At 45.0% G+C, this 13,812-nt stretch overlaps 1 protein-coding gene across 1 annotated transcript in view; it reads right to left on the bottom strand.

The window, feature by feature from the left end:
* The window catches only part of LOC127414195 (pro-neuregulin-3, membrane-bound isoform-like), a 602,373-nt gene that overhangs the window by 242,085 nt on the left and 346,476 nt on the right, over positions 1–13,812 (bottom strand). The window contains exon 2 of the mRNA XM_051652025.1: positions 5,110–5,239. Coding sequence (XP_051507985.1) covers positions 5,110–5,239 — 130 coding nt within the window. The remainder of the gene's footprint in view (positions 1–5,109; positions 5,240–13,812) is intronic.

The following is a 13,812-nucleotide window of genomic DNA, read 5'->3' as shown; positions in this document are numbered from 1 at the left end:
TGTCTTCATAGTCCACCTGCCCTGTCTGCTCTACTGGCTCTGATCCTTGCCTGTCCTCAACCACAGAAACAGACTGCCCCTTCTCTGCCCTGTCAGCCTGGTTTACCTGCCTGCCTGCTGCCGAGTGGCTCTTAGATTGATCCTGATCACGCCCTCTGGGGCTTATTTTGCGTTCTGCCTGTTTTGTTGCCTTAATAAAGCTTCTCAGTGAAACACCTGCATTTGGGTCCTCTCTGCTTCACTGCTTGGCAGAACTATCTGGCCAGCATGGACCTAGCAGGTGAAGACCCAGTGAGATCAGCTATTGCCCAACAGGGGGCTCTGTTGGGCTTTCATGAAACCAACTTTCCTCCAACCGAGCCATGGAGCTGATGGCATCCCAGTTTGCTGACCTCACAGCCCATCTCCAGCAACTTCATTCTGACAGGGACTCAGCCCGGGCCGCTGCTGCTTCCGTCGCTTACCCTCAAGTTTCTCGACAAGCTCCTGAACCCCGAGTCAATCCTCCTCCTTACTAGGATGGGGATCCTGCTGTCTGTTGAGCTTTCTTGACTCAATGTTCTGTGTTCTTCGCTCTCCAACCAGCCATTGGTACTGGTGATCATAACTCCTGTTAATGACTCTCCTTCTCACACTTGTTCCTTTCTGGTGGACTTTGGGCAGAGGGCAATTTCATGGACTAGTCTCTGGCAGCTAAGTGGGGACTCCCTACTACTCATCTCCACACCACTATGACTGTGGTTGCACCTCTCCCAGATCTCCCAGTGTACTGGCCCGGTAAGTCTTACCATCTCAGGCAATCACCTACTGGCAGGTCTTCAGTAGGTCCCAGGCTGCATCTCTCCCTCCTCACTGTCCCTATGATTGCACCATTGACGTGCTCCTAGGCACTTCTCCCCCTCGGAGGTGGTTGTACTCCCTCACTGCCCCCGAGTGGGAGGCCATGGACAAGTACATCAGAGAGTCTCTGGCAGCCAGCTTCATCCGACCCCCCTCTTCCCCAGAGGGTGCGGGGTTCTTCTTCATGGAGAAAAAGGATGGATCCCTGTATCCCTGCATCGATTATCAGGGGCTGAACAACATTACCACTAAGAACAGGTACTCCCATACCTTTAATGTCTTCAGCCTTTGATTTGTTGCAGGGAGCTGTATTCTTCACAAAGTTGGACCTCCACAACATATACCATCTGGTCCGCATCAGAGAGGGGGATGAGTGGAAGACAGCGTTCAACACCCCCACAGGGCACTCTGAGTACCGGGTTATGCCCTTTGGGCTGACCAATGCTCCGGCCATCTTCCAGGCCCTGTTCAACGATGTGCTTAGAGACATGGTTAACAAGTTTGTCTTTGTGTACCTGGATAATACCCTGATTTTTTCTCACTCTCTCCAGGTGCACATCAAGCATGTCAGACAGGTGATGCAGTGACTGCTAGAGAACCAGCTCTATGTCAAAGCTGAGAAGTGCTCTTTCCATGTGCGGTTGGTTCCATTGCTGGGGTTCATTATTTTGGCAGAGGGGATCTACGTAGACCCAGCCAAGATAAGGGCCATCTCTGTCTGACAACTCCTGATTTACGCAAGGCTCTTCAGCGATTTTTGGTATTTGCTTATTTTTATAACCGCTTTGTGTGCAATTATAGCCAGGTCGTTGCACCCTTGAGGGCTCTCACCTCCACAAGAACTACTCCCTTCCTCTGGTCCCCCCAGGCTCAGGCCACCTTTGAAAGGCTTAATGCCTGTTTCTCTTCTGCCCCCTTTTTGTCTTGTCCAGATCCTGAGTGGCAGTTCATTGTGGAGGTGGATTCCTCGGAGGTCTGGGTCAGGGCAGCCCTTTCCCAGTGGTCCCCAGAGGATGGTAAATTGCACCCATGTGCCTACTTCTCCCATCACCTGTCCCCAGCTGAATGGAACTATGACATTGGGAACAAGGAGCTGTTGGCAGTGAAGCTGGCCTTGGAGGAGTGGCGTCATTGTTTGGAGGGGGCGACGGAACCCTTCTTTGTCTGGACAAATCATAAAAATCTTGAATATATCCATTCCACCAAGAGGTTGAATTCCCAGCAGGCTCGCTGGGCATTGTTTTTCGGGTGCTTCAGCTTTACCCTATCTTACCATCCAGGCTCCAAGAATGTGAAGCTGGATGCCCTGTCATGCCAGTTCACTGGTCCAGATGACAGCTACACTCCCAATCCCATCATCTCTCCTGAGCGGGTGGTGGTGGCTGTCATTTGGGAAATCGCGGCATGGGTCAAGGAAGCTCTTGGGTCGGCTGGGGCTATGGTATATTTTTATTTAATAATTTAGTATGTAACTATATTAAGTTATTATAGTGTGTTATATGCATATAAATTGAAATAGTTATGCTTTTGCTAGTGTGAAATAATATATAATAATTAGGTGCTTTGCAGCTAGAAAAACATTATGTGATCATGAGTTCAAATGGAACATCCTGTTTTTGAGCAAAAGACAATTGACTCTTTATTATAAAGAGCATGCATCTGCTCATATGGCAAACTCAGAGTAACACAGAATGTATACAAATGCATCCTAAAAATTATTTTGCTGATATCACATGGAAATATGCTGAGGAGAAAAACACATGTAAACAAAGGAACTACACATAAGTACATCCTATATAAGCCTGTCATAAATTAAGGAGGGCAGAAGCCACAGCACTTCTCCCCCAGCCGGGTGGTACTTTGCATCTCCAGAAATCTTTAACTCGACTGCACTTCGATTGCTGTTTTGAGGGGTGCCTAGAGGGTCTATTGTTTGTGCCTAAATCAGTCTGGCCCTCAGTCCTCCAGTGGGGCCACTTGTCGAGGCTTGCTTGACATCCACAAGTGAGGAGGACTCTGGCATCCATCCGCCAGCAATTTAGGTGGCCTTCCATGGTTGGAGAGGTCTGGCAGTTTGTTGTTTCCTGCTCGGTCTGTGCCCAGAACAAAACTTCCAACAAGCCTCCCATTGGTCTGCTCCAACCCCTCCCCATCCCCTTCTGTCCTTGGTCCCATATTTCCCTGGACTTTGTCACAGGTATTCCCCCGTCCAGCAGAAATACTGTCATCTTCACTGTGGTGGACTATTTTTCCAAGGCGGTTCACTTCATTCCCCTCCCTAAGCTTCCCTCTGCTAAGGAGACAGCACTGGTGGTGGTACCACCAGCACCACGTCATCTGGATCCATGGTCTTCTGGTGGAAGTGGTCTCTGATAGGTGCCCCCAGTTCATCTCCAACTTTTGCCTCTACCAGTTTGTTGTCAGATTTCCATCCACAGACGAATGGGCAGTCTGCTGCCTGTCCTCCCATAACCCCTCCTCCTGGAGCCAATAGTTAACGTGGGCTGAATACGCTCACAATTCCATGCCCATCTCATCCACTGGACTCTCCCCGTTTCAATGAAGCCTGGGCTACCAGCCTCCTCTCTTTCTCTCATGGGAGCCTGAGGCCGCAGTTCCCTCGGCTCATGCTTTCATTAAGCTGTGCTGGCGCACCTGAAAAAGGGCTAGGGAGGCTCTTCCCCAGGCCGGGGGATGCATCAAGATCTCTGTGGCACCTAGTGCCGATCCTGGAGAGGGGTACTGTCAGGACTCCGGGCTGATCAGCTCGGTTCTGTCTATTTTTGTTGTCCTTGTGCTTCCCCTACCAATTGCGTTTTTGTTTTGGTTGACTGTGCCATGTGCTGACTGTGTTCATGGGGTTTCCTCGCAGGAGCGATCTCTGTGGTTGCTCATCAGTATGATGAGTCACACCTGTTCCCATTACCCTTGATTAGTTTGCTCCATATTCATTCCCATTATGTGTGCTGTTCTGTGCCAGATTGTTGTTTTCCCTCGTGCCTTCAGCATCCAGCTGGTTAACTGTTTGTTCCTGTTGGTTTGTCCTACTCTGATTCTCTGTTGGCTCCTGAATTCTTGGCCTGTTTGACTACCCTTTCTGCCTACCCCATCCTGGTTCTGGCTGCCCATCTCCAGCCCTCCTGGTCTCTGCCCTCAGCCCATCTCTGACCCTGAGTAACCCTGCTCCATGTCTGGTTCTGGTTGCCTTTCCCTCTTCGCCCGTTAGGATTTCTGCCTGTCCCTGACCCCGCCTTAGCCCGCTCCCAGTCTGGTGCTGTCAGACTTAGCCCCTGGTCCCATTGCCTATCGACCTCTGCCTGTCCCTTGACCACAAGCTGTCTGTTCCCCAGTCTGCTTAGTCCACCAGCCCTGTCTGCTCTACTGTCTCTGATCCTTGCCTTTCCTCAACCACGGAAATGGACTGCCCCTTCTCTGCACTGTCAGCCTGGTTTACCTGCCTGCCTGCTCTTGTGTTAGTCCTGTTTGCACCCTCTGGGGCTTATTTTGAGTTCTGCCTGTTTTGTTGCCTTAATAATGCTTCTCAGTTGTTAAATACCTACATTTGGGTCTTCTCTGCTTCACTGTTTGAAATATTCTTGACATACAGTACTGTGCAAAAGTTTTAGGCACTTGTGAAAAATGTTGCATAGTGAGGATGTCTTCAAAAATAATGAAATAAATAGTTTTCATTTATCACTTAATGTCATACAAAGTCCATTTATCATAAAAAAGCTAAATCAATATTCGGTGTGACCACCTTTGCCTTTAAAACAGCACTAATTCTCCTAGGTATACCTGGACACAGTTTTTCTTGGTTGTTGGCAGATAGGATGTTCCAAGCTTCTTGTATAATTCGCCACAGTTCTTTTATCTATTTAGTCTGTCTCAACCGCTTCTGTCTCTATATGTAATCTCAGACAGACACAATGTTCAGTGGGGGGCTTTGTGGGGGCCATGACATCTGTTGCAGGGCTCCCTGTTCTTCTAATCTAATATTTTCTATTTGCAAAAGTAATGTTTGGGAGTCTAACATTTATATTTCCTATTGACACACTAAAGCTGAAGATATAAATAACCATCTTAAGACAAATGCTTTTGTGAAACAACTTATGTGCCTAAGACTTTTGCAGAGTACTGTATAAAGGAACATGGAATTGTCGTTAGTCTGAAACCATAGTGCCTCCCATCCATAGAGATTCCATTTATTTCTTGAGTGAACAGCAATCCCACCCTTTCCCACCAATGCAGTCACAGGAAGTGCTGTCATACCTGCAGTGTTTGTGTGGGCCACTCAGGGTCTCGATGACAAAGCACTCCCCGTCATTCAGGCAGTAGGCCAGGTCTTTCTCCTGACATGGCTTGAAATGCTCAGATTTCAAAGGCGGTAGAGTTGGTGATGCTGAAGGACAAAGAGGAAAAGAGAAGAAAATTATGCCAGGTAATAGGCATATCGGTCAGCCAAATGAGTAGAAAGATTAGGTTAATGATGCTGAAAGCAAAAAAAGTTACTAAAATACATAATATAGAGTACAATGCCACATATATGTTGCAATCATTTTAAATAAATACCAAATAACCATAATCTACATTTATGTTACCAGACACTTTCTTACTAAAGCCAAAATAATATAATACCATAATACCATTTAATTGCATTATATTAAATTAGAATGTATATGTTTAATAGAAGTTTTCAAATATCAAAGCACATATCTCTTTTTGGGAAAATACAATACAATAATAAAAAATAAAATAAAAAAAATGAACCATCTTATGCTGTCTTAGCCAGGCCCCTGGACTGGCCAGGCTGGTCTGGTTTAGAGGGTTTTTAGGCACTTGTCTGGGAGAACAGTTAAAACCAGCCAGCTAAACCAGCTAAAGACCAGTTTGGTCACAAATTCCATAGATCTTTTAAACCGTTCCGTTGTGTGAGAAAATTCCAGACAACCATTTTCAAAAAAGAACCAGTAGTGTACCGGTATACTGAACACCCACCTTTTGATTATAAAAATGAATATTGCCATGGGATTACGATTTTTTACACTTAAAAATGCACTTCATCTTGAAAGCGTGCCACCTACACATTATATCAATGGTGGTATACAGTAGATATAGTAAACCCCTCATTTTGAGAAAAAAAAAAAGATAACTAGAATACGACAAAGTTTATCTGATTGAAACAAGTACATAATCATGGTTTTATTCAAAAACAATTTTATTTCCAAATATACAGTATATGTCAATCCAATCCCATTGACTTCCACAGAAAAGGTCCCAGAACATCTCTAAGAATCAGAATATCATAGAGACTTGAGGATGGTCCCTTTTGACCTGTGCCAGTAAGCAACCATCTTGCAACCATTTAGCAATGCCCTAGCAACCACCTAGCAACACCCTAGCAATGCCCTAGAAATAACCCAAAACAACCTGACATAAATAGGTCTATAAGTAATCCTGACAATTTACAGTAATAAGATTTTTTAACATATTATTTTTTTCCATTGTTGTGGTGAATCCAAAGGCATTTTGAGTAAATACAAGACTAAGATAAGATGTTTCACTGTTTTTAACTCTTAAACGGGTGACCAGGAGAAACCAGCTAAAACCCGCAAACCTGCTCTGGCTGGTATAGGTATTTTTTCTAGCAGGGATTGAACAATCTTCCATTGGGTTATTCTATTTTATGAAGCACTGACAAGTACTGGTGCATGTGGCTCAGAAGTAGCTCACCATATTAAATTCAATACCTTTAAAAAAAAAAAAAATAATTCACCAAAAGTAACAATCTGAGACTCAACATCTCAGATGGCAAAAAAAAAAAAAAAAACTGTAACAGAGCACTGGATAACCACCAGATAATCCAAGAAACCTTGTCCCAGAGCCATACCACTCTGGGACAAGCAACCAAATGTTTCCTCATTACTCTGCCCAGTAGGCCTACAGCTTGTTATAACTGACAGAGAGGGGTCTTTTGTACAGTGTGCATGAAGCTAATGTGTATGAGTATGGAGTTTGGTTTGCTCCCTATCCATTACAGGGGGATAGTAGATAAGACGATGAAGTAATCACTCTCCCTAGTTTCATAGGATTACTACAGGAGGCAGTCCACTTTTTGGCAAAAAGACTTCATTGTGAATAATGGCGCTAAGTTCACTTCGATGGAGGTTTGCTAAAGCCAGTATAACGTTGCACTTATTAAAGTCCTCACAATGTGTGCTGAATACAGTACATGCAAACAGAGCTAAAAATATGACCTGAGAGAAGTTGATTAACATTAACAGACTGAACGTAAATAACCGCCACATGGTTACCATGGATACAAACCATAAAGTGAGAGAAAGAAGACTGCATGGTTAGGTGGAAGAAGGTCGCCTGTTACAGAACGATGAACTAACAAGATTGACCACAAAGTGAAGGATATGACTAATTACACTAAATATATGTATATTTTTTCCTGGAACATTGCAAAACTTGTCTTTGCAAATACATTCAAATTACTCTTGTAATTGGAGAGGCTATTTCTTGTGAGGTAATAAGCTCAAATATCTGCAGGAATTCAAACCTTATTGTAATACTGAAAATTCCTCATTCATTTATCATTAATTTGCCTAACTACTGTATGACTGTACGAGATCATTGCTTTCAAAGACAAGTTTGTTTTAAATGGCTTGAATGGTAAATATATATATTTTTCATTATACTAGTCAAATATTTATTGTATAAAACAATTCAGTTGTGTTAGTCAATTACCAAATCACTCTATCAGAAAATGTTATATTAAAATGGACAAAGGCAGCATTTGCTACTTTTGCATGATTTTTTCGCAATGACTAATAACATTGTCTGCATATCCACACCAAAATTAATTTCAGATGTGGGTGATATCACATTTGCTCTCATTAATTTTACAATATCCACCCAGCCATCTGAGGCTAATTTGGCATGTGTTCAGGCAACCAGGTGACAGGACACCTCCAAGGAGAGTCTTAGGACCTTTATAAATAAAACTGTTTTTAATAACAGTAAAAAAACAAACAAAAAAAGACCACTCATTTTCTAATAACATATCTAGGTTCATGGCGAGCCCTTATGACAAATCATTGTCTAAATCAATGTAAAGAAGTCCTGCTTTGTGTTCAAAGCAAAAAAAATAAATTAAATAAATAAATAAATAAATAAAAAAGCTTGAACAGTGAACAAGATCTTCATAAGTCATCCCTCAGAACACTGATGACATTAATACCAGCTTAGTAACCAGTCAGCTACATTACTGAGCTCTTGGTGTCCACAGAGTCTGGTTTCATATAAGCTGCTAGTTTACTCTGTCAGGGGTGAGCTAGGGCCAAGTGTCTAAGAGATTTGAGATCTACTCAGAGCCTGACATCACCTCTATCTTAGTTTGCTTCTGTGGGCAGAGGCAGGTGTTGGGTGTTAAGGGATGGGATGTGGATTCCCCTGGGCCAAGCACTGATGCCGTCTCTCAGATGTTCCCCCAGAGTGCCTGGTGGACTGACATACAGTGAAGGTCACAGAGAATTGATTAGCTCACAAACAGCAATATAGGGAGAGCTCAGAGGGGACAGAGAGAAGTGAGGACAACACTCTGAGGTGGTTATTTATGCATCTCACTGAAATGTTACTGTGGCAGCGGGGGCGTGGTTGAGCATCTGTCGAGAGAGAGAGACAGCAGTTAGGGTGCATACACCTGAGCCAAATTATGACTAACACCTGTCATTAATTGTAATGAGATTGGGGAGAGCGGCATAAAGGGACCATGTCAGCGCCAGATCGAGATAGTGAGACTGGGTCGAGAACTTTACTGTGAAGCTGATGAGTTATTGTGAAGCTGATGAGTTATTGTGGAGCTGTAAACCAGAGAATTGGTCAATTAAAAGTTCCCTACCTGTGTTTGAAGAATCCAGTACCCAGTGTCCTTCCTAGTTACACTGGTGCCGAAACCCGGGATCTGATTTGAAGACTGCACGCCCCATGGAGTCCTTCCCTCTGACCAACATCATCAAGTCCCTCGCTGACCTAGATCACACCCATCAACAGGCTCTGCTTGAACTCCGCCAAGATCAGGAATACCGCTTCCATGAGGTCCTTAGCATTCAGGCAGAGGACCGGCAGGTCATTCGGAGCCTCCTCTCCCAGGAGAAAGCCCCGGTAATGACCCCGGACAACAGCAGCCCCGTGCCCCCACCCACGCTGTTGAAGATGGGGGCAGAAGATGACCCTGAAGCCTTGCTTAACATGTTTGAGCTTACCACTGAAATCTGGGGCTGGCTGCATGCTCAGTGGGCGGCCTGGCTCATCCCTCTGCTGTCCAGGGAAGCCCAGCTTGCAGCACAACAACTGCCGGTGGCTAATCTCCTGGTCTACAGTGATCTGAAGAACACCATCATGCAGCATGTCAGCCGGAGCCCAGGCTTTGGGCACAACTAAAAGGGTGAGGGTGAAATGTGTACATGGGGATATTCACATCTACACTGTGGTGACCCTCGTTATAAAATTTCGGGGAACAAAGCATAGAGTGGAGGCCGCGGTTAGTTCCCGCCTCACCTATCAACTGATTTTGGGGACTAATTGGCTGATTTCAGAAATGTGTTAAAGGGAATATGCGAAGATGTGTCCTGCACAAAAGCGAAGAGATGTGAAATGTGCGATGCTCTGGCAGGGGAGGTGGAGCTGGGGCTGTCTTCATCACCTCTATGTCAGGATGATGTGAGGGGGGAGAGGCTGCAGCCCCTCCCATCCTCGGGGGATTTCCCAAAGGGGATTTCCCTTTGGAGCAGTTGTGAGACGAAACCCTCAAGCATGCCTTCGACCAAGTGAGAGTGATCGATGGTCAACCACTCCAGCTGAATCTCGAACTTTCATATCTCTATTTCGCAATTATAAATGAGCGGTTGTATAGAGTGATGCAGGATGCTCAAACAAAGGAAGATACAACCCAGCTCTTAATACTGCGGAGACGCCGGGAAATGGTGTTCCAGGAGGCTCATTATAATCCCATGGCAGGGCATCTAGGGGAGAGAAAAACACTGAACCGACTCAGCGATGTTTGCAGGTGGTGTGCAGCATGCCATGAATGTCAGCTGGTGAACCCGCCGGCCACCCCAAAAGCACCATTGCGCCCCCTTCCACTGATCAAGGTTCCCTTCAAGAGAACTGGCATGGACCTCGTCGGGCCATTAGAACGGTCAGCACACAGACATCGCTTTGTATTGGTCCTAGTGGACTATGCAACGCGACATCCGGAAGCAGTGCCCCTGCGCAACATCTCAGCACACAGTGTTGTGGAGGCACTCTTCAAAATAATCTCCCAGGTGGGGATTCCGAAAGAAATCCTCACCGATCAGGGCACAACCTTTATGTCACGGACACTATGCAGGCTTTATGAATTATTGGGCATTAAGTCAATTCGCACCAGTGTTTACCATCCACAGAGAGATGGCCTGGTGGAGCGATTTAATAAAACCCTTAAGAATATGATTGGTAAGTTCGTGCATGAGGATGCTAGGAATTGGGACAAATGGCTCGATCCCCTGTTATTTGCAGTACGAGAGGTCCCGCAAGCCTCCATGGGGTTTTCCCCATTCAAGCTGCTATATGGGCGGTGCCAGCATGGCATGTTTGATGTCATATGTGAAGATTGGGAGGAGGGACCTTCAAACAGTAAGAATGAAATTCAATACATTCATGATCTTATAGCAAACTCCACACCTTGGGGCAACTAACACAGGAGAATTTGCTCCAAGCTCAAGAACGACAGAGCCGACTGTACAACAGGAATTTGCACCAGGAGATAAGGTACTCATATTACTCCCCACGTCGAGCTCCAAATTACTCACCAAGTGGCAAGGACCCTTTGAGGTCACAAGATGAGTGGGGATCTCGATTATGAGGTAAAGCGAACCGATAGAGGGGGCACACGTCAAATTTATCACCTTAACCTCCTGAAATTGTGGAAGGAGGCGGCCCCTGTGACGTTGGCTACGGTAGTTCCGGAGAGGGCGGAGCTCGGGCCGGAGGTAAACACAAAACACAATCATGTCACTTGCGGAGACCACCTCTCACCGTACCAACTCGCAGAGGTTGACAAATTACAACAAGAATTCACAGATGTGTTTTCCCCTCTACCAGGTCACACGAACCTCATCCAACACCACATCAAGACTGAGCCGGGGGTGGTGGTACGTACCCGTCCCTATCAATTGCCCGAACATAAAAAAAAAAATATTTCAGGAAGAATTGGATGCAATGCTTGATATGGTAGTAATAGAGGAATCCCACAGCGACTGGTCCGGCCCGGTTGTTCTGGTGCCTAAGAGCGACGGGTCTGTATGTTTCTGTGTGGATTATAGAAAAGTCAACGCGGTGTCTAAATTTGATGCCTACCCAATGCCACGTATTGATGAGTTGCTCGATCAGTTGGGCACTGCTCGTTTTTAAGGGTTATTGGCAGATCCCCTTGACACAAATATCCCGTGAAAAAATGTCTTTCTCCACTCCGTTCAGATTACACCAATTTGTGACACTTCCATTCGGTTTGTTTAGGGCTCCGGCCACGTTTCAGCGCCTCATGGACCGAATCCTCAGAACGCATTCGGCTTACGCCACTGCCTATTTGGATGACATCATCATTTATAGCAATGATTGGCAGCGGCATATGCAGCATCTGAGGTTGGTTCTGAGGTCGCTGTGATGGGCAGGGCTCACTGCAAACCCTAAGAAGTGCGTGATTGGGTGGGTGGAGGTACGGTATCTGGGGTTCCATTTGCGACCTGCCCGAGACCCAAGACCAAAAAGGGGGTGAGACAGTTCCTGGGGCTGGCTGGCTATTATAGGAGATTTGTGCCTAACTATTCGGATGTCACCAGCCTGCTGACTCCAGTGGACGGAGCAGTGCCAACAGGTGTTTAAGCAGGTTAAAGCTGCACTTTGCGGGGGGCCGCTTTTACATGCACCTAATTTCTCTCTCCCTTTTGAATTGCAGACGGACGCTTCAGACAGGGGGCTGGGGGCCGTACTTTCGCAGGTGGTGAATGGGGAGGAGTGCCTGGTGCTGTACATTAGATGCAAGCTCTCCTTGAGGGAAACAAAGTACAGCACCATAGAAAAGGAGTGTCTGGCCATCATGTGGGCGGTCCTCACTCTCCGTTACTACCTGCTGGGGTGGGCCATCACTCTCTGCTCAGATAACGCCCCACTCCAATGGCTCCACCGCATGAAGGATAACAACGCGTGGATCACCCGGTAGTATCTGGCACTCCAGCCCTTTAAATTCAAGGTGGTCCACAGACTGGGAGCACAGATGGCTGTCGCCGACTTCCTGTCCAGAAATGGGGGGTGGGGGGGTAGTGGTAGGCAGTCCGGATGTCTCCCCGGCTTGAGTCGGGCAGTGGGGATATGTGGCAGTGGGGGCATGGTCAAGCGTCCATCGAGGCATTTTTAAATGTATTACTGTTTTAATCACATTATTATTTTTATAATTAATTGTACTAAATAACGTTAAATTGAGAGCCATAATAATCTGTAAAAACCATCTAACATCCAGCATTAATTTTATCATTGTGTTAAATACAGCTCTACTATAAAAAATAAAAAAAATAAAGTATCTGGCATCTAGCTGTTTCACTGTTCAATACTTTGTAAAGCTTGGCCAATGAATGTCCCCATTCTGTCAACAAAAACATCAACGCTGGTGACATTAGAGAAACAAGTCAACAAAAAAGCTGCTTATCTTTGAATACTCATATATGGCGAAATGTCAAATCTCTGATGAAGCTACAGCAATCCAACAGCGGAATTCATTGATATGGATCTCTTCTCAAAAAAGATCACAGTTTACAAGCAGAGGCTTCAATAATTTGTTTGATCAGAGAAGTGATGCAGTGACTGGCTCCACTGGCCTTGTCCTCGGGCCACTTGAATTCCTTTATCACAAAGAACTTGTTGTTCGCTAAATACATCAGAAAGTGCTGACAATTCCCAAGCATTCCAGGTGATTTTAATGTTTTCTATCTGTCTTGCTCTCTCAACCTTCTCTCTCCCTCCATTTATCATCTGAATTAAGAGGTCAACATCAGTTTTCTATCACAGAAAGAAGGCCATCTACCACGCTGCAATTGCGCAGTGCTTGTGGTACTATACTGTTGGCTGACAGGCTCAGGTTTTCTTTTTTTCTTATTTATTTCCCCTCTGGACAGTTATTTAAAAGTCCTCTTGTAGCACAATGGCCTGGTTTACATCCCACACCACATGTAGCCCAGAGCACTAAGAGAAGGTAAAACCCAAAGAATACTGTAAGTGATAGGAATGATGGATGTGACCAGATGAAGAGGAATTCAGTGGAAAACACAACAGAGACCAATGGAAACTGGGAACACGATTCCTCATAGGAAAGAAAAATCATCTTAATTTGATGAGATATCTGCAATATAACTATTGTTTCTTCTAGAAAGCTTAAATTGAGATGAAATGGATAGTATACAGAGATTTGTGCTTTTCAGATGTTTATCCAAAGAAAAATAGATATATGTCTAATAGAATAATATGTCTCATAGAATTTCATAAGTGATATCTACAATGTCCCAATTTGTGCCAATCTGAGATACCAGGTCTGCAATCATAAGTCAGAGATCTCAAAATGAGCTCAAATATCTCATTACAAATTCTTCCAAAATCAAATGATCTAAGCTAAGCTATTCACATATATTGTCTCATTGTGTCTCATTTTTCTGAAGGTATTTTTGGAGAAACATCTGAGACAATTTTGTTGAATCAGATCTCCAATAGATCTCCTGCAGTTGTAAAGAGAAACCTGTGAGAAATAAAATTTTCCACCCACACTCAAAACAGGTAGTAGTTGCCATCTAAATCAATCTTCCCACTGCTATCAGACATGAATGCATGAATGCATTTTCTGCCTTATCCTGTACAGTACATGTATGATAGCCACACAGAGGA

The sequence above is a fragment of the Myxocyprinus asiaticus genome, chromosome 23 (genome assembly GCF_019703515.2).
Source record: "Myxocyprinus asiaticus isolate MX2 ecotype Aquarium Trade chromosome 23, UBuf_Myxa_2, whole genome shotgun sequence".
Taxonomy (NCBI): domain Eukaryota; kingdom Metazoa; phylum Chordata; class Actinopteri; order Cypriniformes; family Catostomidae; genus Myxocyprinus; species Myxocyprinus asiaticus.
The sequence above is the reverse complement of the archived record's forward strand: the minus strand, read 5'-3'. Positions and strand labels throughout refer to the sequence as shown.